The sequence below is a fragment of the Haemaphysalis longicornis genome, unplaced genomic scaffold, assembly GCF_048455015.1.
Source record: "Haemaphysalis longicornis isolate Haplotype H1 unplaced genomic scaffold, Haemaphysalis longicornis Haplotype H1 scaffold_1, whole genome shotgun sequence".
NCBI lineage: Eukaryota > Metazoa > Arthropoda > Arachnida > Ixodida > Ixodidae > Haemaphysalis > Haemaphysalis longicornis.
In genome coordinates this window covers 163,709,764-163,736,276 of record NW_027526203.1, presented here as the reverse complement: position 1 = coordinate 163,736,276, position 26,513 = coordinate 163,709,764, and the positions used below count along the sequence as shown (strand labels likewise).

The following is a 26,513-nucleotide window of genomic DNA, read 5'->3' as shown; positions in this document are numbered from 1 at the left end:
CGGGCCTGTTGTCGATGTCATTGAGACAACGCCGTTATTAGCCGCCGTAAAATTCCGTAGATTGTTGAAGCTGCAAGGGCAGCACGAATCAGTCTTATTGTCATTGCGAGATTTTTCTCATCTAAAATTCTCCTGGAATCCGAATTGGTGCCCCTCACGCGACCTGGAGGCGATTGTAACGAGCCTTCGATGTCGTGTGCCCCAGTTGAACAGATACCTCCACAGGTCTCGTCTGGCGCAGACTGCCATGTGCAGTTATTGTAATGAAGAAGAGTCTGTCGACCATTTCCTTTTGTCATGTCGACGATTTTCAAGCCTCAGACGTCAGCTCCTTGAAGTGCCCCTTCATCGCCTGGGGTTGGTATTATCAGTGCCGGCTCTTTTATCATCTGGGGCTTCGGAAACGGGATATTGCCGCCGGGATGTTTGTTCTGCTCTTCTGCGCTTCATAGAAAATTCCAAAAGATTTACAACCTAATTCGTATCTTGTTCTGGCTCCTCACCTGAGCCCTCCAAAAGCATCCATTTGTGAATATTTTTTAAATTATTCTCCTCGTCTTCCTCTCCCTTCTTCTTCTTCTTCTTCTTCTTCTTCTTCTTCTTCTTCTTCTTCTTCTTCTTCTTCTTCTTATTTTTCTTTCTTTAATTATTTATTTATTTCCTTTTTTTTTTGGTTTCAATATTGACCAAATTCCAAACTCAATTCCCCCAACACAAGAAAAAAAAAAGCTTCAAAATTTTTCTAATTTTCTTTGAATCATTCTAATTTTCTAATTCTCTTTGAATCTCATACGAATTAACGACTGATGTTTGGCCGATCCCCTGATTGGGTATGCGCCAATAGTATCAAGGAACAACAACAACAACAACAACAACAACGACGCCGTAGACAAAGGGACCACCACGCGTGAAATGGGTGCTGAGGAGCAATCGCCGCGTCACTAGCCTTCGTACTTGTTCTGTTCAAACTCGCACTCCTTCAGCAGTTCGGCGAACATGCCGCGCTGCTTGTCCCTGGTGGCCTCGAACGGTGTATCGCGATTGCCCCGCGCGCAAAATCCCCGTCGCAAAAGCCCCGCGACGTTAGCCCCGTGTCTCATATGCCCCGCGTGCAGTAGCCCCGCGCCATAGTCCTCGCGTGCCATTTGCCCCGATGCCAGTTTCCCCGACCCATTCTCCCGGTGATATTGTGGCGCGTCATCTTCGTTTCAGTGACTATAATTTTTTTATTTGAGTAAAGTATAAGGTTGGACGATCTTCCCAAGAAGATGATTGGGTCTGCCGCTTTCCCGAAGTAGCACTGGGCCGTTATTCCCTCTTCCCTTAGCTGCGATAATTTAGATGTGTGTTTCAAAATACGATTGCGGTAAACGCCATCCCCCCACCCCTCCCCGTCTCCGCTCGGGTCTCGGACATTTCGGTGCACGGACATTTCCGTGCACGGACACGTGTGTGCACGGACGCTTCGGTGCGCAAGATTTCCGGCAAACGAATTGTCTGGTGCTTACTTGTTTCAAACAGCCATTCTATTTTTCCGCGTAACTTGGGTTATGAAGCACAACAATCTATTTGCAAATTTACATTGATGCCATTTTTGATTTTTGCCAGTTCTTCGTATAACTTGAGCATTTCTATATTTCTGTTTATACCTTGTTCAGGAAACAGCTATTACGCAGCCAACTAATTAAATCTTTTTGCAAACCTTATTATAAGACTTTACAGTGTAGAATTGCTCGTTTGCCGCGCGCACATCAGATAAGGAAATCAGCCTGTGTTTACGATGTATTTGGCATTTTCTCTAAATAATTCAGAGGATGAAAACATTCACCACAAGACGAGCCAGCTACTTCGGTCAAAGTTTTCATTTCTTTAGTTTTATTCTCCTGTCTTTACGTCTCCTCTCATATGCCTCACAGAAAATTTAAAAACAAAAAACAAACTATGTCGCACGCCGCACAGAAAATTAAAAAAAAAAAACCATGCCGCACAGGAAATTTAGAAACAAAAAACAAACGTAGAATAGCTTGGGCTTAGATTATACGTACGGCGCTTAAAGAGCGGGCCTTTCGGCGCGGGGCAATCGGCACGGGGCAAATGAGATGGGGCAAAAGAGACGGGGAAAATGTGTCCGGGGCTTATGAGTACGGGGCTTTCGAAAACGGGGCCAAAGCCGCGGGGCTTCCGGCGCGGGGCAAATGAGACGGGGCTTTTGAAATCGTGGGCTTTCGTGCACCACCCCCTCGAACATGTTCTCGTACTTAGCCTTGGCCATGACCACCACGCTGCTCAGGTCCTCCTGGGACATGATTATTTTCATCTGCTCGTGCAGGCGCTCCAGAAGACCGGGCACCTGCACCTTGCGCAGCCGGTTGTAGTCGAGGTCAGCGAGCATGAGTCGGTAGCTGCACTCATCCAGGATGCGATCCACATGACGGGTGTTCTTGATTGCATCGCACTCGACGCGGTAGGGTCGCCGCACCATGCGCATGGCGCGGCAACGCATCAGGAAGTTGGCGTGCGTGGCAAGTTCATACATGCAGCGGAAATAGCTCTTCACCAGCTCCGTGGAACGGCGACCGTAGATCTTTCGCTGTTGCCAACTCAGCGTCGAGGCACTCACGGGCGTCTTTTCCGGCGGCTCGGCAGACGAGTCGTTCGGCTCCGTCTCGTCCAGCATGCCCGTGTCAAGAGTGTCTCCGGCTGCCTTGATCGGGGCTTCCAAAATCGTAGTCGCTCACGCTGTGCAACCGAAGGGGGCGGTTCTAGAAGCCAGCATTGCCTGTCACGCGCCACGAGCAGCTCGTGCAGCACCTACCTCGCGCTACGACGCTGTTTAGCGCGCGTTTCGCCGCGAAACAGAAACGGGAACGGCGGAAGTCGATTAGCCGTTTCACTTCTATGGGTTTCAGGTGCTGCATCCGGTTAAAATTTTAGCGGCTTGGAGTTTCGGCTCAGAAAATCCTAACTGCTTTAAATCATATATTTTATGCGAAAGTGTTGTAAATAAATTGCGCATATTATTTCACAAATAACGGTGTTTCGGCATGTTCCAGGTTGCCTTAGGTGCAGCGTGCAGCCTATCACCGTATTTAATTGATGCCATCGTTCCGGACGTTCCTGTCTTACAGTGTCGAGAAAAGAGGAATGTCACGTGAACAGCAGCAAAGAGACGCTGTTTTGGTGACGCAGTTTCTTGGAAGTCGGGATAAGGTTTCCTACTGTTTCCTATACAATGGAATATGCCGAAAACCATTAATCAAACAGCCGCAGCATCCCCTTCTGATCGGCGATCAGTCGCTGTTGGGCTAAAGAAAGAGGGGGAAGCCGTTCTTAGTGGACGTATTTTACAGCGAAGCTATAATGTTTCAGTTGGTTGTGTTTCTTCGGTATGCAAGCAAAAACTGCCACAGTGTTGTTACGTACCCTAAAAGCTGGAGGCCCGCCGGTTGCCTTGTAATTAAGGTTAAGCCTGACAGCGTCCTTATCGATTACCCGCTAAGGGGAACTGACCAATGCCTCCCCCTCCCCACCCCTCCTCTCCGTGCCGGAGTCCTGAACATATACTGCTGGTATCGATCTGTGGAAGACGGGCGTAGCGTTTTAAATGCAGAGCATTTCAGTAACTCACGATGTCACCCGCGTTGACGTCCGTAGTCGTAGTCCGCATCGTCGTTGTCCGCACCCCCCCCCCCCCTACATTATATAAAAAAATACTATCCGGCGCCTGGTTTCGATCCCTCGACCCTGCGGGTGGAACGCAATGTACATGGTGCTCTACCCACTGCGCCACAAAGCCGACACAGAATGGGAGGCTACGAACGTGCCTTATATCCTTGACTCATTCAAACTACGTCAAGAAGCTGCTGATACAACGCATTCACTACCACCAACTCCCCAAACACTAAACCTTAACGCAATACACCCACCCCCTATGCGACGCATTTACTCGAGTCCCCCTCGCGGGGAGATGGGCCCAATTTTTTTGAGGTTCGCGCTACTCTGGCGGCATCACTGTCCATCTTAAAGGGACAAGGATGGAGCTGCAGCATATCGAAAATAGGCAGCGAAAATTTCCCTGTGTCCTGAATGCCCTTTCCGGCTGCTTCCAAATCAACGAAGGCTATACGTAAAGTTAAGTTAACGTCGACGGCGCGATAGTTTCTCCTTTCTTGCTATTTCTTCGGAGCTCGCCGTGCCGATTGCGAAGAGCTGCAAACTGGACGCTCAGTTTTACGTCTGTAGCGGTGAACTTTACATCTGAGCACAGTAATACCCGTGCCACACGTTCACGAAAAATGACATTAAGTGCTTAGTGCATTAAGTTTTAATGTCAATAATTCGCTGCTACACGCAAAAATCTGATCTCATTCGCTCTAATGTCATTTTTGGTTTAAGGAGTTCCGCACAACTCATTCACCTTCATGAACTCCTTAAATCTGACTACTGTCGAACGCGATGAGCACGACAAGGAACCAACGATACTCTCAGCACCAGAGTATTGACGCGGAAACGTAGCTGAACTTCAAAATAAGGCGATTTTTTGTGCTCTCTTGGTGGCGAAGTTCTGAAGAAGACGAAGTTCCCATACAAAAAAATTGTATGGTCGGCTATAGAAAATCCTTTTTATGGTCGTCTTTAGCTATTTGGCCCAATAATCTTTAGACTTTTCTATGGCTGTCTTTAGCGATTCGTATCGCCATTCCTATGGGTGTCTTTAGCTTCTTCTATAACCGGTTCTATGGCTGTCTTTAGCTATTCTTATCGACATTCCTATGGGTGTCTTTAGGTTCTTCTATAGCCGGTTATATGGTTGTCTTTAGCTATTCGTATCGACATTCCTATGGGTGTCTTTAGATATTCGTATCGACATTCCTATGGGTGTCTTTAGCTATTCGTATTGAAATCCGTATGGGTGTCTTTAGCTTCTTCTATAGCCGGTTCTATGGCTGTCTTTAGCTCTTCTTTCGATATCGCTATGGCTATAGAAGAATCTAAAGACACCCATAGGAATGTCGATAGGAATGGCTAAAGACAGCCATAGAAATGTCTAAAGATAATTGGGCCAAATAGCTAAAGACAACCATAAGAAGGTTTTTCAATAGCCGACCATACAATATTTTTGCATGAGCTGCAGCCAGAAGAGAATCACCACTACTTGAAACACAGCGACAGCAGCAGCCGCTGAGAAATTATTAACACGCTGCCATGCCGGCATAGAGCCTTGCAGATCTCTAGAACTTGTCCTGTGGCACTTAGGTGCATTCTGTAATATATGCTCCGTGAACACTTCAGCAATATAGGGGGAGTGCGAGGTTGCGATTGCAAACACTTCGCCAGTTTTCATTCACAAAAGGCTTAAACACAGGCATTCAAGGAAAGCAAAATCAAGGGGTTTATTCATTCCATTCATCACATAAATGGCTACTATCTACGCTACTTCACCACCAGTAAACAGTTGTTCACATACGCCGATCGAAACACAGCACACGCATTCCAACACTCTGGCTCACGCTTAAGTGACTCGCTCGACAGCCACACTACGCGGCACATTCCCCGCGAGCGTCCGCCGAGACACAAATACCTACAGGTGCTGGGTAGTCCACAGAAAAGAAAGCACTCAGAAGTCGTTCATTACACTCAGTACTCAACGCACACAGCTGCAAGTTCGGTGGCTAAAATGGAAATGCACTCTCAATAAAACAATGAAGATGGTCGCACACAATGCAATGATAAAAAAAACGTTTTTCCAAGTTCACTCAATTAGTTCCTTGTAAGTTTTCTCAGTTCGCGAAAAAATTATTTTCGTCACATCACCGCGGCCAAATCTTCACTTCTGTCTACGTTGCAGTGCCCATGTGGTGCAGGGTAGTTTAGAAAAGTATTCGTGAACACCAAAAAAAGTCCTGCATTTCTCACACTATAGAGTCTCTTCTGTTCGTAAGATCACTCACCCTAGAGTTTTGCGTACGATGAAATTCCTGTCACAGTATCGCAGGTATCCATTTTCGCATGACTTGAAGTTGATGTTGAATTAATCGTAACACTGTCACCGTAAACACCGAAATTCACGACACCAAAAAGCGACACATTTGCTTGGCGTCACACCATCTACACGAGCACATTGCCGTCGAGTCGAAATTCCCAGCACCAGGCAACACGTGCCATGCCCGCGCACACAAGGAGACGAAATGTGGCTGACTGAGTACATCCAGGTATAAGCGGGTCCATCGCGATAGCAAATAGTGCAGAGATACATGCCCATCTTTCGATCTTTTTCTAACTTGTTCGCTGGTAATTATTTCTTTTTTTGTAAATACAAGATCGCTTAACGTTTTGTTTTCTTAATCCGAAAAAAGTTGTATCTGTTCTCAGTACTCAGGGAACATTGTCTGTCACTAGCATTGCTGCGCGCAGGAATACTAACACAGCGCGGGCCGCACGGCCGTGTCCTTCGGTACCCATCGCCAAAACCAGTATGCCAAACAAACAACAGAAAATAAAACAGGAAGCAGGGGTGTCCCCTCTACCCTTTCATCGCTTCCCAGAATTTCTTCACCGCGCCTCCTTCGGTCCGGCGTGGGTCGCTCTCCCCCTTTCTCAATGACTAATCTGAAAGTGGGGTCCGCGGGAGAAAGAATGCGGTTGTTCGCAGCTTCCACCATATTTCTGAGAGAGCGTACCGTGGGCCGCGAAAGTTACTTCCAATCTGCTTCGACGCTGTGAGGGCCGTTTTCAGAGAAGCCCGCTTTTTCACTTGACGGCGGCAGCGAAGGGCCACAGAGGAATAATTCTACGAAATTATACGTCTTTCGGTCAACGTTCATTTGAAAGCTTTGCGGACGCGCAGTATCCAAAGTTGCAACCTGAATTTGAGCGTTAATCAGTAGCTTCTGTTCATTGTACTTTTCCCGTATTGTTGGTATAATAACCTTATTGAACAAATACGCTCATATAACCGGCCGATCAACCTCATCATCGTTATCCAATCTGTGTTGTAGATGTAGCTAGGTAAATCATGAGTATATGAATTTTGCGTCATAAGTCATATTGAAACCAGCAGAATAGGATTTAATGGTTGCTCGAATTATACCTTTATAGCTAACACTTTTCGATTAGCGGCTGGAAACTTGGAGCCTTATGTTACTATGTAGTTAGCTAAAGAAGCCTTTATGGATGCAGGCTTGTAAGTTCTGCGCCAAACGCTTTCTTAATGCAGGCAAAATGTTGCCCAATTATCACACATCTAAAGGTTTACAGTTATATATTGTACTGTACCCAGCCGCAGAAGCTCTTATGGCTGCCTCACTTTAGCTTTAAAACAAATGCTCTCCAATAGCTGGCAGAAGACATCCGTATGGTTCCAAGTTTCTAGACTTAGAGCTAAAGAACGGCCCATAGCCAGCCAAATGAGCTTTTATGGCTTTCTCTCTATAGCTTTAGGACGAACTCTTTTCAATAGCTGGCAAAAGACAGCTCAATGGTTTGAAGTCTGTAGACTTAGAGCGAAACAACGGCCTATAGCCAGCCGAATGAGCTTTTATGGCTTTCTCTCTATAGCTTTAGGACGAACTCTTTTCAATAGCTGGCAAAAGACAGCTGAATGGTTTTGAGTCTGTAGACTTCAAGCTAAAAAATGGTCTATAGCCAGCCAAAAGAGCTTTGCCGTGGCTGGTCTATAGAACTAAAGCCATACATATTTCTTTAGCTGGCTACAGTTACCTGAATAGCTGTGACTCTATAGACTAAAAACACTAGGATGTTCTATAATCGTCTAAAGAGAATTGTATGGTTTACAGTCTTTAGTGCAGGATCTATAAAAACTTCAATAGCTGGCTATAGCCTAATTTATGCCTTTTTATGGGTGACCATAGAGACCCATAGGCGGCCATAGCTCACCATACATTTTTCAATAGACGCCCATAAGGCATTTTTGTATGGGTTTACTAAAACAGCGGCAAAAGGCAGAACTTCATGCTGTTTTGAATATTTCGGATTTGGCTACTGCTGGTAGCCGACAGCAGCTGCTGAAGCCACTTTTAGAAATGGCTCGCACCATTTGTTTAGAAAATTTAACACTCGTTTTCTTTCACAGAAACATTTTTAACCCTTCTAAAAAGTTTTTCTCCGCTTTAAGTACTTCTAAAATTTCAGTGCATTTCTCTTTTCGGTCATTATCACCATCATGCCTAACACATTTAATGCCTTTGTGTTTTGGCGTGTAGCACGGACCGCCCAACAAGGCCTTAAGCACTGAATTTCATTTTTCGTGCACGCGTGGCACAGGTATAAGAGTCAAAGCCGGGATGGGCGTGCCGGACTCGTGAGCGATTCCAAGAACAGTTAATATATCCCGCGGTGGGAAATGCCATGACGCGTATAGTAGTTGAGCGGCGCGCAGAAAGTTTGCTGTGAGCACTTACCGGACCCGGAGGGGGAGTAGCGACCCACGTAGCAGCGGGTGGGTGCACGCCGTAGACCCGCGTAATTAACGCGGGCGTACTCTCGACCCTGGCGCCACCTGTCACGCAGATTCAGCGTGTTTGACGTGCGCACCCGGAGGGCTTGCCTGTGTGAGTTCTAATAACTTGATGTTCGTGCTAGACAGGCCAACAAGAGCGCTGCGCCGTATGAAGCCTGAAAATAGAGTTTATGGGGCTTCATCAGCAATCGTACACCCTGCAAGCGTCTCCAGCTTGAGAAGTCAGCGTGATTTAATTTCCTTAAACTTGGCAGGTTTGCATTGCGTGTCATGGCACACAGTCGTTGTGACGGCTCACGCCTTATTCGTTTAGTCTTGACCAATCAAGCACAAAAATAACAGAACTCCCGCTGGCGCAGTTTCAGGCATGGGGCGCGCGAGCACTGCGGAGGCGGGAAATTTGAATTGCATTGGGTGGTAGCAGTGAGCGGATAACGGCTCTACAAAACATTATGGCGGATCACTGCTCTGCACTTCCGGTAGCTTTCACGTTGAGTGGAACGGCTTTAATTTTTGACACATCGTTTTAGAGTCCTGCCACGGTGCTCGTGAAGGGCGAAGTTAAGCCTGCGGCTCAGTCGTGTTCTGCGATACGAAAGAACGTACTGCGATCGCCGCCAGGCAGGCGCCCACCAGGCGTGCGCCGCTAAACATGTACATATGGCTATAGGTTTCACCCGCGTGAGGTTTTCCCAACGCGCACGGGACATGGCAGCCTTAGCGGGCTCTGCTCAGGATCCCTGGGGGTTTATCTCAAGGCTGCTTGAGAACACACCAGTATTATTTTGCTAGGAAGGGCGAGTCTGTCCTTGGTTTGGGATTCCATGACGAGGAGGGAAAATAAAGGAGGGTGAGAGGGTAGGCGGGAACAGAAAAAAAAAGAGAAGCGAAGAGAGGAGTTTTCGTTTTTTCCCCATCCAAGTGCGGCTTGGTAAAAGCGGCAGCGTGCATTGCTTTTTGGTGGCAGCCAGCTACAGACAGGATCGTGTACGGTTTATGGCGGTGACGATGAAGTCGATTATGGAGGGATTTGTAGGGCTCGTTTTCTGGGAGCAAATCGGTCACTTCTCATTTTTCTTTGAACCACATTTCATCTGGCAACGTGTGGCTGGTGAATTTGGTCGGTCTAGACAACGTTTCGGTAGCGCGAGTTGCGTGTTTCGAGTTGATCTCACCACGCAGCCAGGTGTGTGCTACATGGTGTGAAATGAACGTTGTAACACTTGTACCATCATCATCCCGAAGAATAAAAATATCGTACAAATATCGGTCGACGTATTCATGAAACAATACAATCTCGGTTCCAGTTTTTGGGCGGAAGAATGGGTAAGGAGACGTTGCGGGGGAATGTTTTCCATTAGATGTTCCCTTTAATCTTTGTTGTGACATCATGGTTTGATTGTTTGCTTTGTACTCTTGATCGTCCCACTGCTTTCATAATTTCAGAAACTACTAGTATTTGATTGCGTGATATTCCTTCATCGGTTAATAGCTCACGTTTGTGGTACGATATTTCCGCCGGTTGGACAGTTCTATTTGTTTTTTATGCCCTCGTTGCTCACAACGTGCGTTGTGCCTGTCTCGACGCGCAAGTAGTTCGGCATAGCGGACACTTACGTCCGAAATTTTATTTCTGCCCCCCAAGAAACTGCCGCGGGTGGGCTTCACCACAACGCTCCGGAACGACCAGTCAGCGTGACCATATTGCAAATTTGGTCACACGAAACAAGCCCAACAACGTGTGTTGTGCTTGTCTCGACGCGCAAGTAGTTCGGCATAGCGGACACTTACGTCCGAAATTTTATTTCTGCCCCCCAAGAAACTGCCGCGGGTGGGCTTCACCACAACGCTCCGGAACAACTAATCCGCGTGACCAAATTTGCAAATATGGTCACGCGGATTGGTTCCGGAGCGTTGTGGTGAAGCTTACCCGCGGCCATTTCTTGGAGTGAGATTCAAGGTGCAACAGCCGCCATGTGGCGCGCAGGATAGAGTTTTGTAGCGATAGTTACAATGGCCGTATTCTCGTCGTTTCGCTGTGGCCAGTGGCTGCCCGCGAGCTGAGCGGTTCTCTAGCTGGCAGCAGTTCGTAGGGAACCTGCGGTGGCCAGGGAACCTAGCAATTCCCTAGCCGCCGCAGCTGGCAGCGCCGCTCGCCGCACAAATAATAATAACAATAATAGTAATAAATAAAGAATAAAAACCACAAAAAATTCAGAACAAAAATAATAAAATATAAAAATACAAAAAATCGCATATTTAGAAGGGGCGGCTCGGTGGGATTTATCGTCAGATATGGAAAGTGAGTCGGAGAGACTGAAAGAAGCCAGGTTTCGTCGTCGGAACGAAACCAAGAGGAAGCAGCGAGCCGAGGAGAAGGAGAAAGAACGAGCCGCACGCCCCGAGCGAGAAGCGTCGTAACCGTACAGAGAACCAAGATAAACTATAATATTAACCGTACCTCTCGCTACGCACACCCAGTCATAACTGAGTTAAGCCACAGGCAATGTTGTTCTTCTCACGACACTCCAATTTAGCGGGTATAAACACCGGCAAAACGTGGCGGTGGTATTGTTGTTGCGATAAAACCAACGCAGAAGGGAAAGCCCTAGATTTATGTTTGCAAACTGCTCACACATAAGCACGCTAGCCTGAAAGTGGCGTTAATGAGCGTTTTCTAACAGCCTTTGGCGTAAGCAGTGGCTTCGCGTTAGCAGTGACACTGACACGCGAGAGGGAATGGTCCGGCAGCGTATGTGACTCGTACATGAGTGCCAGTAATGTAAGCAGCAGTATCGTAACACGCAAGGATCCTAGCAAATGGTCGCTTTGTTCTCTTGTCGACCGAGCAGGAAATCAATTCATCGGTACTCTTCGCCGAACGCACCGTTCAAAACCGCCAGGGGTGAACGTTACTCCGCTGTTGGGCTTGGCCCTCAGGCTCGGTTTTCGAAGGTGGTGCCGTTGTAAGAAAATCCGCTAAAAGTAGCTACAACTCTTACAAGTAGGTGAGTTTGCTGCTACTCATGGTAGACGGACGTAATTTTGAGTAGCTGGTAGCTTCAAAGTGTCGCTGGACCTGGCTACGAAGTCGATAATTCGGCCACACTCAGCCACATTCACCTTGAATGTGGAAGCCCACGGATGTGCGAGACGCAACCGCCGGCCTTGTCGTGTGGCAGAGGGTCGCGTCACCGGTGTTTGTAGGTTGCGTCACGAGACGTGCGCGCTACTTGTATCGCACCCAAGCCGCCTTGGTTAAAACTTCGCTGCATGGGGCATTTCTAATTTTGCTGCGTCCGCTGTTAGTGGAAAGCGTGCGGGGCGAAGCGTGTCTTCGCTGGAAAACCACAGCACCACCTGTCGGTCGTTGTGTTCATTGCTTCCGCAAGAGATTGATCACTATAATTGTGGCCGTTGTGTCAGTCTTCGAGCCAAAAAAAAAAAACGTGCCCATGAACTCCGTGCCAGCGAAGCTGTAATGTGTGTCCAGTGGTTCACGTATGACGCGTGGCCTACCCATTTCGAAGCAACGTGCGGCCGGTGTTTGGCATTGCCACGTTGACGCTGCTCCACCTGCACCGGTGTCGCTTGAGCGACACGCAATAGCTGGCTGCGCGCGCGCTCTGCTGCGAGGGAGACTCTTTTTCGCTCCCTCTGATGCGCTTTTCCCACTTAGCAATGTCGGTAGATGTGCTAGTGTAGCTACGTCATCTATAAACTCAGCCAATCTCCCTCCTCCTATACTTCCAACTCCTCTCCTACCTGTTTTTTTTTTTTTTCGCGCATGCGCACGGGATTGCGCCAGAGGAGTTTTCTGCGTGCGCGGGACCGCCGGATTTCCTTTTGCCCAGCCATATAAAGCTTCGCTTTAAAACTCGGTTGTGGTGTCGACAGAGCCTTTGGACGGCGCGCAGTGATGTCATCAAGGGATAGGCCAATGTCGACGAATGTAGTTCATAAACCCCTTCACCACAAAAGCACGTCAGCTGTAGCAACTACAATACACTGCGCCGAGAGAGCGGAAGCGTGCTAGCTGTAAAGCGCACAAGAGTGGTTTATAACAGTGGTTTTTGTCTGACCGAAAAAAAGGCGGCATTAAAAAGGCTGCACGCATGACGGGGCCGACGTCAGTCGGTCTATCCTGTGCAGGACCCATATGGGCTAGCTGACGCAGTATTATTGCTTTCACTTATCGGCGTGCTTTCCTGTCCTTCGGTTGTAAGGCACGGACAAACAGCAATGATAATGAAGGTCACTGTTTGAGGCTTCGGGACAAGGCCAGCCGCCTGCTGTCCCAAGGTCGTGACGGGCGCCATTTCCTCAGGACGGCAGCGAGAAACTTGTGGAGACAGTGGTGATCGCGACGATGACAGCTTGTCGGGCGCTTGTACACAGTGTATGTATGTACACGCGGCTTGGGCGCCGTGTTTGCCGCACCGAGGCCGGCGGATATTGTCGCGCGCCCCGCGCACGGTCACACGGAAGCGCGCCTAATCCGTTTCCGAGCAGCGTCGTACACGACTTGGATTTCCACTCGAGTAGACGCGCGGCAGCAGGAGCTTTCGCCTCAGCCGGCTGATATCCGCTCCTTTACTTTGTCTTGTGCCTCGCGCGCTCCGGTCGTCTGCGTATGACTGGTAAACACCCGCTCGGAGGGTGAAAAGGAAGCTGGAGGCGAAAGCTCGTGTCTTTCAGAGCGGCCACCGATATGAGAAGAGGCTGTGACGCTGCGCCACCTAGTGCTCGTCGTTGACCTAACGAAGACAAGTTCTCTTGTCGAAACGTTGGTTTTAGGCCGAGGCAACTTACCGAAAGTTTTGTCCCCTGTTTGCCCACTATTACTAACTTTATCGTTCTCTCTCTCTCTCTCTCTCTCTCTCTCTCTCTCTCTCTCTCTCTCTCTCTCTCTCTCTCTCTCTCTCTCTCTCTCTCTCTCTCTCTCTCTCTCTCTGTGTCTGTCTGTCCTACGCATGCGCACTCACATACACGGACGCACGCGCGCACACACGCGCGCACGCGCAAATAAAGATAAGTTGGCGTGTCTGACCGACTGATCCACCAACGCTGTGTCTAGCGGCTTACATTCGGAAAATACATTGCGTTAATGCCGTACCGACCCACTGATGTGACAATTTAGAAAAAAAAAATTACGTATTGGCGTCCTCAAAGATTTCAACGCGTTTTCACCGATCCCTGGCTATTTCTTAGCCCCTTCAAGTTCAGAAGGGTCCGCCGGGATGATGATGATGATGGTGATGATAATGATGATAATAAAATGTTCCTTGAATAGACCCTATGCGAAATTGCTTGGTGATCTAGCAACACTGATGTAAACGAGACCGTCGGCCATATTGGTACGGGCGCCGATCGGGAAGTCTCGTATTGTTTACTGTGGAAGAGCAGGTGACGGTAACGCGGTATGGCTCAAACTGGACGGCGTTTTCGGGCTCCCGACCGCGGATTGTGGACGAAGGACTTGTCTGCGCTGCCGACTGTGTCCGAAGACTCATACCACTCGGGGTGCCGCGCTAAAGACCCATCCGAGCGGCAGCGGAGCAGGGCATGCCGCCTAGCCACCGAGGCGCATTGCTCGCCTTCATCGGTGCGGACAAACACGTGCGACTCGCAGTAAGTAAATCCTTGTTTGTTTTTTACTTGACGCGAGTTAACCGGTATGAGCATTTGTATGGCACTTTGTTCACCGTTGTTTACCATGCAAATGCGCAGCGGCGACCCTGTTGCAGTAACTCTGAAAGAGGAAAGCGACAATCGCCAGACCATACCGCTAGTGGGTGGATTAGGTATTTTCAAATGCTGTACATCGAATTTACGGGATGATTTTTGGCGAAGATGTTTACGGAAAGGTTGCGGCCGTTTTCCGTGACGGTCGTCCGCCCGCGCGTTTGCCGCAAAGCAATCGTGCTTTGCGGCGAAGTCAACTACAAAAGCGCACATACGCCTTGAATTTTCTTTTTTTGTGTGTGTTTTCATTATTTATTGCGCATGTTCTGCGCAAAAATCTGTTTGTGTGTCTTTCTTCTCCTTTTTTGGCGGTGGGGTGGTTGTGTTTGTTTCTAAAGCGCATGTTTTTGGTGTGCACGAATAGATAATACAGTAAAACCTCGTTAGCTCGAACTCACTGAACTAGAAGATTTTTTTTTAATTCGGTGGGTCATCGGTATAGCCCGAATGTTTACCTGTTTATCTCGAAAGATTCTGGAAGTGAGTTCCAGATAATCATATTATTGCTTGCTTAAGTTATGACGAACACGATTATGCGGGTACTGGTATCATTACCCACGCTGAGGTTTTTAAATGTTAAACTTCCTTCTCTTGAAAAATGCATTAACAAAGCATGCAGAGATACTTGCACGCTTGAACTTGACAAACAATTTTGACATCATTGCTGTTTGAGGGGTAGATTATTGCCCTTGCAACAGTGTTAAGGAAGACACAAAATCTGGTCATTTTGAGTCTGTTCCTTGCGGTCACTTCTTTCTGCTCTGTCCCTTTACCATAAACTGTAGCGGACTAGTCCTGTTCTTCACTGAGTGTTATTTACTGATACTCTCTCTGTTCTTGCAGGTTGGGCCTCATCCATGTGCTCAGCAGCTGCTTTCGCTCCCAGAAGAAAAGTGGCCGGCCCTAAGTTGTGTGCCTCACCTTTGAGACGGACAGTGGGGCGATTGGGGAGCCATCGTGCGAGTCCCCGGCGGGTTGCAGTGGAGCATGGAGTCACATCCTGGCTGCTGTGCACCTACTCGCCCTCTTGCAAGCCGAAGGTTTTAAGAGGCGCCACCAAAGCTTGCGTGCACTGAGCTGCCACAACAGTGGGGACGTCCGAGACAGCAGGGCATCAAGCCAGCGAGTGTCCAAAACATTGACTGGAGAAGCCCGCGATAAAATGGCCCCTCCCTTCCCTCGCCAATGCGTCTGTTCGATGCACGTCGAGTACAGGAGCAATGCGAGCAGCAACAAAGTGCCGTGCAGGCGCTTGGGAGAAAACTTGGTAGCCTTGGGAATGAGTTTTTTGCTCCAGTTGTGCTGGCCTCCCGCTCCTCCTCCCCCCCCCCCCCCCCCCCCCCCCGCCAGTGACAGAAACAAGAACTGGCATGGCACCTGAAGGGTCACCTATGAGCTACCAGCAATCATTCAGGAGCACGCAGAGGCTGGGCAACGTCGTGTTTACTAGACCGCGACATGCAGGGGTGCGCGAATGCTTCTTTTTGTTCCATTTATATCCACAGTTTGCTATACTGCACGCGCTATAAATCAGCGAAGTAGTTTAATTTACTGGGATTTTCACTGTGGATACAAAAAACGCAAAAGCTCTCAAGCTGATGCGCGGCAGCCTGATGCAACTGTGGCCGTTTTCTTTTTGAATAAAACTTGAAAATTGTCTCAGCTACCTACATCAATGGCCACTATCATTACGTCGGAGGCATGCGTGCAGCGTGTGACAAATTAGAGGAGTGAGTGTGTATTTTAGTCGCAAAAATATTCGACAGTAAATACATCGTTGCTGGAATGACAATGGGCACCAAGTTAACTTGACGTAACAACAAACCTTTCAGCCCGGAAAATCCGGAACCAAGTGCAAAAGCTCAAATTTTCCACCGTTAGATCATCATAAAACAGCGTTCGCCACTTCTGCAACGACACGTGGCTAAATGCAACGCAAAGAAACCAACAACACACTCCCATACCGTGCGCGCCCGCCACAGAGGAAATTTTCGACAGCGTAGTGCGGCAAGAAAAGTTTGTTTACAGCCCTAGGTAAGATAAAGGCTCGTGTAGGGGCTAAGCGGTACCATTTAACAATGGAATGAAGCGGGCGCAGAGCCACAGGGACGAGTAAAGAAACAGCCTAATTTTGGCAACGTGTGGTACTGTTTTCCCGGTCGAGCGCCGCTGTCAGTCGCGTGAATAGGCGGCGCACGCTCAGGCTTCATTTAGAATACAAAGGCTGGACAAGAGAACTCCAACGCAGCTGTATTTTTCATACGGACAGCGACTACGGAACCCCGCGCTTAGCGAACCAACGACAAATATTCGCTCCAAGCGCACCGCTCCCAGCGTGTCACAAAGGTTGCTCGCGCCGGCACAGTTCGCGTCACAAAGTTCGTTCAAAAGCGTGGAACTTCACGTACCTTTTCTCCATTTGAATCGGTAATTCTGCATTGCGTGCTCTGCGGTACGAAGCAATGCTCCGGCATTGTAGTCCATCACCAAGAGCGGTCAATGCCCGCCTTCTATGTTTTGCTAATTGGTTTCGGTTTCAAACGACCGTACCAAAATGGCGGAGCTAGTTACCGGAGTCGACGTGAGATGGCGGGGCGCATTTTGCATAGGGTCTATTGCCGTGGCAATACATGCCTAAGTTTCTTAGTCATTTTTCTTGAATACGCAAAAGTTTGTACTTAGTCATTTCGCTTATCTCTCAAGCTAATTATTTCCGGAGTGCCTTTCCTGCCTTCTGTAGATCACTGGTACGCCATCTACCACAGCAGGTTATGGCTGGGTATGCTTCCACCAGAACCCGCCTTTTTGAGCAAGTAATTGCCTCAGTAATGCAAGGGGCGGATAAATCAGGTCCATTTGGCCCGTAAAATCCGTGTTTCAACTACATTGAAGTGCCAAAAACGTGCAAGATCATTTACTTGTGCATAAATAACCAATATATACGGGAGAGGAATCACCGCAGCCGTAGTCCAGTGGTTAGGACGCCCGCCTCGGCTGCGGGAGGTGGGATGTTCGAAACCCACCGCCGGACACCCACCGGTAAAAATGGGTACAAGCGTAACTCGGCCCGGCGTCCGGCTTTCTCGGATGTTTACGCTTGGGAAGAAGCTCCGCAGTCCCCCCTGCGCCCTTCAGGGCACAGTTTCGGACGGCAAAGCCTGCAAAGGGGGTTCGAACTGAACACCTGGTTCTGGTCGCAGAGGGGGTGTCGCTTCCGCGCCACTTGGTGTCGCAACCTCGTCACTCGCGGAGCTTCTTTTTCTTTATTAGGAATTCGGCGTTTGTGGTGTGCTTCATTGGCATGATGACACCTGACCCGCTTTTGGGGCGGGAAAAAATATTTCGCCTTGGAGGATGAGGTGCTCCTGAACGCCGTCCTTATTTTGTCGGTGCCTAGGCGCACCGAGAAAGCTTTTCCCCGCTGCACACATTTTTTTTTTTAAATTTTATGCTCATTTTTGTCTGTCACAAGGACGCGAGTTCGATCGCCACCGCGGGGGTCATTTTTCGGATTATGGGCAAAAAACTAACACCCGCATGTTTCGGCGCACTTTAAGCATCTACAGGTGGTCGGAGAACTGCAATGCAGCGTGCCTAGTAGCCCATGAGTCATTTCCGCTCGTTAAACCTGAGAACTTCATCAGGTTCTGTGCCATGACCTTGTTACTCCCCAGTGACTTCCTTTGCCAGTTCCCCTGTGCGCAGTATATCCCCCGCTTCCACGGGAGTGGACTCGCGTGGAGAATTGTCTTAGAGAATTCTGACCACAAACACGTAGAGCATTTTCTACGTGTTTGTGGTAAGGAAAAAGTCGTATTGAAAACGAAAACGCGTTGGGGTTGCAGTGGCTCACCCACGGACGACTGTACATTTTATTTGTTGGACAGAAAACAAGCAACGGAAGTCAGTTTGTCTAGAAAACTAATTAAATCCATCCTTCAAAAAGTGTCGTCCACAGAAAGAAACTAACCGAGCAAGAACAAAAAAGTTGGCTTTTCCTGAGTTATGCCAAATCTGATTATTATTTCTTTTGTTTTGTTTGCGGTAGTGCTCTGGCTAACAGGTCGTACCATATCAAAAGGTGTAGGGCGAACAAAGGGTATAAAAAAACGTCGCCGATCCGACATGACGCCGCAGAATAGACATTTTATATACGTTGTACATTATCCCCACTCCTGCTGCAGCCCCACGGGGCTGCAGTATGTTCGAAAAAACAAACAAACAAACAAACAAACAATTAATTAATTATTAAATAAATAAATAAATAAATAAATAAATAAATAAATAAATAAATAAATAAATAAATAAGAAAGAACTCGGGGTGCTTTATTTCATAGCTCACCATTGGCCTAAATTCCCCTCTTGCTTTTCAACTCCGGCCGCCCTATCCTCCTCGTCCTCCGACTTAGCTGTCTTCCCACTCTTGTTGCATTCCTTTACCTTTGTGTGGCCGCTTTCATAGCGCTGCACACAGGAAGTCAAGTTTAGTTTTGTAAGTTTCGTTCGTTTTATTGACATTGTTGTGTTTTTGTTCTTTTGTTCTTTCTTGCTGCAATTACTAGGGCATTTATGCTGCCGCAAACAGGAATACCCCTGATGGTAAACTCAAGGTTGCGTTCCCCCCGGGGAGGTGCACAGAATAAAAAACAGGACAGCCTTTCTTTTATTAAAGCCCCGTAAAGTAAAGCTTGGAAAAACTCTCGACCATAGGACGCCCAGCCGTCCCTTCACACATAAATGTTAGAGCTAGCAGCTTTTAACCCGTATACTTTGACTGCTCACACGATATATTTTCGCTCGAAGAATATGACTGCTCAGCCCTCATGCTCTTTTATGCCTTATTTACAAAAATTATTAAGTACCACGTGAGCGTGTAATATTTCTCTACATGAGCTTGTGGGAGCAACTTGTAGCTGCGGAATACGTGCGATCGTGGGTGCGGTATGCAGGAATCAGCGAATCGTGTTTTCTTGATGGCGCGGAGCATAGTTTCCCGCTTCGATCTCATGTTCTCGATGGGTGTATTCTCTGCCATTTCAACCTCCCCCACCCCTTTCGATTTTGCCGTATTCTTAGGCTTTTGTTTTTGTCCTGACAGCATCCATGTTTTGTCCGACAGCCTCAAAAGGAATGTAGGATGAGCAGAATACGTCCCCTAGCGTGGAGCACTCGTAATTCAAGATAAAAAAGAATAAACAGGGAGCAATTGAGAAAAACAACGCGCATCCCACGCACACTTGTGAATCGACGTAAAGAGAAGCTTTCAACGATGTCTACGTCGTCACTAATGGCGTGTTCTAAACTGTAGAATGGAGTACAACTAGCACCGCTGGCAACGACGGCACGGGTTTCAGGCAAAACTGGGTTGAGACGAAAGTGTGTGTGGCATTTTTGTTCGCTAGTCGTTTCTTGGCGTAGTTCTCGCGATGCTCGTCGTCTTTCATTGGCGCCACGTATTGTTGTCTTGACTCACGTCTTCGAGTCACCATACATTCGCGGCATGCGCCCCGTTTCGCTGTTAATGAAGACGTTCCTGCTCTGCGTGACAATCTTCCTTCGGCCCTGGATCTGCTGGACGCTGCGGGAACGGTTCTGAGCAATTTTGCTCGTGCGTGTTCACGCGCTCTGCGGAGGGATCGGTGACGGCGGCATGACTGACTGACTGAACAAACTTGATTGAGAAAAAGGGAGACGGGGGTAGGGTACAGGGGATAGCAAGGAGCGGAACTCGTAGGTGGAACCCTAGGCCCAGGGCCCCAGTGGCGAATGGTCCTGTCTTCGCTCCCTCCACCAGGTTCGGCTGGTCCTCTAGGGTGGACCAGCTGAACCAAAACCCAAGGAAGGTCAGAAGCAAATCGTAGCAGGCCTGCAGTGTACAAGAGATCTATAGTGATTACCAAAGTTGACTATTGATGGATTAGTGATGAAAAGTAATTATTAGTAAGGTGGGAATTGGGTGAATTATAATGAATTAGGATGAAATAATGATTGATAGTAGCGACTTTGCAGCAGCGGCCGCAGTCGACACCCGTCGTCACGTACGTCATTTTAAACCCATGTCCCTCTGCGTTGCTGGAAGGTTTTCTTCGCTGGAACTTTACTGCTGCATTGTACGTCCGTCGCACGGGTTGTGGCATGTCCTACCTGGTGACGTCAGCACTTCGTGAACTGCTCTCGCAGCTCGCGAGGGGGCAGCCTGTTCGGCCTGCACTGTGACGTCATCGCCCCAGAACTTCCGCTAGGTTGAATGGCCAGTTTGCGCGTGCCTCCACTCTGTCGTGGTGAAGTTCAGCTGGAACCAGCCTCGAACTTACCTGGCACCAGAGTTCGCAATCGGCGTCGGTTTTCATGCAGGAAATTTTAAACCCGGCTTGGTTCGTACGTTCTTGATTAGTGTACTGCACGTTTGCTATTCGTTGCCTTTGGTGGCAAAAGGGAAAATGTCACCATACACATGCTTGCGCTAATTTTCAGATTACGGGGGAAATTTATTGAAAGACTTTAGACAGGTTATGCGGGAGGGGCGTAATGCACTTGAGAAGGAACTGCGTAAAGAATACGAGGAACTAAAGTCGTCGATCGACTTCTTCAGTCCAGTGTGATGCAATGGCGTAGCGTCATTTCAAACTTGTAAAGAAAAATGCTGCAATAAAAAAGAAAGCTCTTCTTTTTCTGCTGAGTGCCAGTCGCTGAGATAACTAATGAGCAGCTCATGTGCGACACATATTCAATTCAATTCAATTCACCCTTTATTTCCAACAAGAAGTTGGGGGTCCCCCAGGCGAGAAGTGGCCGTAAAGACCACTTGAAAGGTGCCTGAAGGCCCGCACCTGCAACGTAGATAGTTACAGTATTCTGTTTCCCTTTTTGTCTCCATTATACAAAGTTGTTCGACATCAAGAGTAGGCTAGGAACAATATACACGTCATGCGCAGATGAACAATGAAGCATAGCGATTGCAATAACACAGGAGCCCCCCCCCCCCCCCCCAAAAAAAAAAAAAGAAAAACTGTCGTAAAAATCGAAATATTTCTATACAAAGACTCTATAGACACGAAAAAGCAAAAAGCAAAAAAGAAGGAAAAGAGAAAGAGAAAACAAACGACATTTTTGATCAACATATATAAAAAAGAACGGGGTGTGTTAACAACTTTTTAAAAACAGTTCCCTCATTTATTTTCGGGTGTAGCCACTTAAATTTGTGTTTACAATATCCCATTTGTTTAGCAGGGAAGGGACAGTACATCTTAAAGACTGCAGAAGATAGTCAGTTTGTCGAAGGGGAACTAGCCACCTGTCACAACCTCGAGTGCGCAAATCACTCTGTTGCATTTTTAAATTGTCCAAGCGTTCCAAAAAAACTCGGTACTTTTCATTTGAAAAGAAAAACGAATACAATAAACGAAATTCATAAATGTTCTTGACAGACATGATTTTATAATGAGAGAAGAAAGACTGAGTTGAGTGCGAGTAGGGTACATTGGCGATGTAGCGCAGGGCCCTTTTTTGTAAAAGAGTCTTTCAATATTTTCAATGGTAGTGGTGCCCCATATGAGAGTACAGTAATGTAAATGTGCAGCGAACAGGGCATGGTAAATCTGAATTTTAGCTTTCACCGGAAAATAATGTCTACATCGTGCTAGTGCACCAGCCGCTGACGACAGTGATCTAGTCAAGGCTTCTATGTGACCCGTCCATGTCAAATCAGAGGAGAATGTTACTCCCAGGATTTTGTGCTTATTCACTATCTCTATAGGTACGCTGCCTAAAGTTATCATTTGATGCATCCTTGTGTCCTTGTTTTTAGCTCCAAATAAGATGGCTTTTGTTTTGCTGGCGTTAATTTTTAAGCTGTTGGAATGTGACCAGTGGTAAATGATCGACAGGGCCTCCTGAGCCTTTTCCGCAATTTCGTTTGTGTTTTGGCCTGAAATAAACAAACTGGTGTCGTCTGCATAGAGAAAGAACATGACGTCGTTTTTGGTTTTAACAATATCATTAACGTAGATATTAAATAGTAGCGGCCCTAATACGCTGCCTTGAGGTACTCCATGATGTATAGTTTTATGGGAAGAAATAAAGCCTCCAACTTCAACGCACTGTTTCCGTTCTGAAAGGTATGACTGAAGAAGAGAATGTGCTATACCGCGGACGCCATAGCGTTGTAACTTTGTCAGCAGAATACCATGGTTCAGGTAGTCGAAAGATTTGCTATAATCTATAATTATACCGAGTGTAAGCTTCCTATCCTCAATATTTTTAATTAGAAGTTCTTTTGTGCCAGTAGTGCCGTTTCTGTTGATTTGCCTCGTTGAAAACCATGCTGGCAGTTTGTAATTATATCGTGCTTCAGGAAAAAAGTGGTAATGCGGGAAAATATCTTTTTCTAATCTTTTAGAGAATATTGGGAGTATGGATATGGGCCTGTAGTTCTTTGCGTCATACTTATCACCGTTCTTGAATATAACAGACACTCTGGCTATCTTCATAGAATGCGGAAAGTGACCAGATTCCAGAACAAGATTATATATGTATGCGAGGCACGGTGCTATGATGTCTATAACGTACTTAATTGGTTGGAGTTGAATGCCGTGAATATCTTTTGCTTTACTGTTTCTTAAACTAATGAACGTTCGACAGATTTCGCTTTCATCTGTTGGCGCCAGAAATATTAGTATCAGAGTTTTGATATTCTATTGTGGCCCCTGCCCGGTGTTCCGTTGGCTGCGCAATATTAATAAAATGATCATTAAAATGCTCTGCCAGAGCTACCCCTGAAATTTTCCTATTTTGCGCAGTTATCTCAGATACTGTAGGTTTTGCACAATTATGGTTTAACGTATAATTTATTATTTTCCATACCTGATGAGGATTCTGTCTAGAGGCATCTGAGAGACGGTAATCAAAATAGGATGACTTTGCTTTTTTTAATTCAGCATTTAGCTTATTTCTGTACTTCTTAAATCCCGTAACTTGCAAGGATCCCGCGTTTTTATAAATTTTTTGAACAGCTGATTTTTCTTGTTAATCATTTTTACATGCTCAGGGATTCCATAGCTTCCGTATTTTCTTTTTTTCTTTCGCATGGACATATGGAAAGCAGTCGTCATAATGACGGAAAAAAATTGACAGAAATTGTGAATAGCTTTCATTAACGTCATTGCTAGCGTAAACTGCCGACCAGTCTTGATTCAGTATACGCCCTCGGGAGGAGTCCATATTTGTACTCGAAAACAGTCTGTACTTTGTGCGAAGCGGACAATCGTTGCGTGTAATGGCATTCATGTACGCAATAAAAATAGGGCAATGGTCACTTATATCATAACTTATTGTGCCGGCGGCATGTATTTCAATGCCTTGATTAATTATGAAGAGATCAAGAGTGGTGTGGCCAGTCGGTGTCACACGCGTGGGTGTTGTAATTATATTCTTAGAACCAGAAGCAGCTATTTTGGAACTGAGCTCCGTAGAATGAATATTGTCATCCAGCATGTTCACATTAAAGTCACCACCAAGTAACATGTTATAATCCTGAATTGAAGAATAGTCAAAAAGTTGGTCCAAGAATTCGGAAAAAGCTGTGAAATTGCTAGAAGGTGGGCGGTAAAGCACAGCGTACAAGTTGTTTTCAATTTTCACGCACAGAATTTCATAATCTGCAGTTATACGCGTGTATTTCTGCACCAATTCGCAAGACTTTTGGCAGTGTTGCGAATCTGACCTAGAACAATATGACCTGCGAATCTGACATAGAACAATAATCCCAAAATGAGAAATAGAGATAAACGGAATGCCTTTTTCCGAAAATGGACATCCCCACGGCCTCTCAAAGAGCTTGGTGCAGGGTGGAGCAGCAGCATCCAAGTGGGCCGTAGGCCCCCATTCGCAGTTTCCTGCACTGCCAAGGTTGATGGAGGGACACAATCGCCTTGCTCCCTCTTTTGTTCCCCGTTGGCGGCTTGAGTTTTGTTAAGTGTGTACCAACTTTTTCCGATCTCCTACCGGGCTCGTTCAGTGACTGCATGATTGCCGAAATTCCTCACAACCACTAATAACACAAGTTTGGGGACAAAAAGGGTGAAATAAAATATTTTTCTTTTCTTTTTGCGTTCTTCTTTGGGGTTTAAAGCCCAAGATGGAGCGAAGTGGAGCTCTAGGGGGTCGCAAGAAGTCAATTAAATTTTTTTCCCTTGGAGCCCCCACTTTTATTCATCGTAGTGACCCCGTAGCTTTAAACGAATCATCATTGCGAATTTTCAGAGAAATGAAGTTAGCCCACACTTGCAGTTATCGCCTCTGAATAGTTACAGAAGTACGGACTTTGAACCTTTACGCAACTTTATGATGCGTTTTTCTGTATCAGTTAATTGAAATACCTGGTTGTAGCCTTTGCACACCGTACAGTTACTCATCCTCGATAACCCCGCACTTGTATGGCGAAGTACACGTACATGCTGCGATGTGTTGCCTTGCAGATAGATTTTAATCTACATTATAGCGGAAACTTCTGCTTGCAGTTTTAACGCAAGATCGTTACGGATATTATTTTCGAAAAAATCTGGCGTCGGTGCCGGGACGCAAAAATCCTCATTTGTATGTTTGAGGAGCGGAAAGTTTGCATCCATCGCAAAGTCCGCCGAGTGGTGCCGCGATCCTGACGTCATCGTTCGTCTGCGGTGAATGCGTACCCTGCGCGGGGCCGCCGTTACAACGCCGCTAGACAACACATTTGCGATAGAGGCAGTGCCACCTACAAGTGCGGCGCAGTCTCATGAGTCGTCCTCCACGAGAGCGCACGGCCGACCTGCGTCTGCCACTGCTCCCATTGTTCGCGTTCGAACCTTAGCGGTGAATCCCAAGCGTCTTCACGTTTTTAAAACGAAGCATTCTTTGGATCTTCGCCCTGTCTTACGGTGGGCTGCTGCTGCTGGTGGGGCTTTCTGACAGGGTGCGTCGCTGAAGTTTTATCTCGTACCACATAACGGTAGCTTCCGAGTATTGTGCCGAAAACAGACTCGCTTGGGCAGGGGGGATGGGATGTACTATCTTGATCACAGTTAGGGTGAACACGGGAGCGCGTGTGATGATGATGATGATTAGTGGCTTTCCCTTTGAATCGGGGCGTCGGTTGTCAGCAACCGACTTGCCTGTTTTATTACGTTTACTTGCCCTACTCCCAGCTAACCTATAGATTTGCTTCCTCCCTCCCATCTCTCCCTCTTTTCTGTTTTAAACTCATCGCCCCCACCCCCCTTTGTTCTCCCCTCGCTGTTCTAAATTCTCATCCGTATGATTACTCCGCCTGCGTACCCATCCCTTCCCTACTTTTCCTCCACCACCACTCCAGTCGCCTCTTCGTCACCTCTATGGCCTTGAAGTTGAGGTTCCCCCTCGCCCCAAATCCCAAAGCCTCCGCAAGCGTCGTTTCCCCCTCACCCCACGGTGGCCGTATCTCTGTGCAGCTCTTGACAATATGGTCTATAGTTTCCCGATCACTGCCGCAGCATGCACACGTTTCATCCTGCTACCTGTAGCTACCCGTGTATGCCCGGGTTCTCAGGCACCCTGCCCGTGCCTCGAAGAGCAACGCACTGTCTCTCGTACTGCCATAGAATCCCTCCTTCCTAATTTCCCGTTTCTTTGCCCTATAGGTCTCCAGGGTTTTTTTCGCTTCCATTCTCTGTGCCCACTTCGTTGTCTCTGCTGCCTTTACCTGCTTTTTAACTGTTGTGTAAACCCCGCTTTCCCCTACCGACTTTCCGTACCGCTTGGTCAGCTGTCTGGTCCTCCGTCTCCACCGCGTGTCCACGCTCCTCATATACAGGTACTTAAACACCCTCGCGGCCCATTTTTCGTCCTCCATGTCACGAAGTCGCTCCTCAAACTTTATCTTGCTCTGCGCCTCCCTCGCCTCGAAAGACGACCAGCCCATGTTCCCTTGTACCGCTTCATTTGTAGTTTTGCTGTGGGCCCCTAGGGCAAATCTGCCTACCGCCCTCTGATTTACTTCCAGGCCCGCTTGGGTGTCTGGCTTCATGCACAGAACCGAATTAGCGAAAGTTAATCCTGGTACCATGACCCCTTTCCAAACTCCCCTTACCACCTCGTATTTGCTGTATCCCCAGAGGGCTCTATGCTTCATTATAGCCGCGTTCCGTCTTCCTTTTGTCTTAAGGTGAGCCTCATGCGCCTGCGTGTAATCTTCGCTGTTAATCAGCCATACTCCTAAATATTTATACTCTTTCACCAATGGTATTTCTACTTGCTGCACTGATACTGTTTTGTGCTC

At 47.4% G+C, this 26,513-nt stretch overlaps 2 protein-coding genes across 5 annotated transcripts in view; one reads left to right on the top strand and one right to left on the bottom strand.

Annotated features, from left to right (window-relative positions):
- The window catches only part of LOC144138782 (procollagen galactosyltransferase 1-A-like), a 498,445-nt gene that overhangs the window by 72,426 nt on the left and 399,506 nt on the right, over nt 1–26,513 (top strand). The gene's annotated exons all lie outside the window — the stretch shown is intronic.
- LOC144174390 (uncharacterized) lies at nt 942–10,419 on the bottom strand. Its single transcript, XM_077703072.1, has 3 exons — nt 10,410–10,419; nt 2,237–2,733; nt 942–1,022 (listed from the first exon to the last, which is right to left on the bottom strand). Exons 1-3 carry the CDS (start codon nt 10,417–10,419, stop codon nt 942–944), a joined length of 588 nt encoding a protein of 195 aa, XP_077559198.1.

Excerpts from the sequence above, each read along its gene's own strand:
- LOC144174390 (XM_077703072.1), bottom strand. Across the intron at positions 1,023-2,236 it reads ACGAGAACATGTTCGAGGGG|GCCACCAGGGACAAGCAGCG; the intron begins GTGGTGCACGAA and ends ACACCGTTCGAG.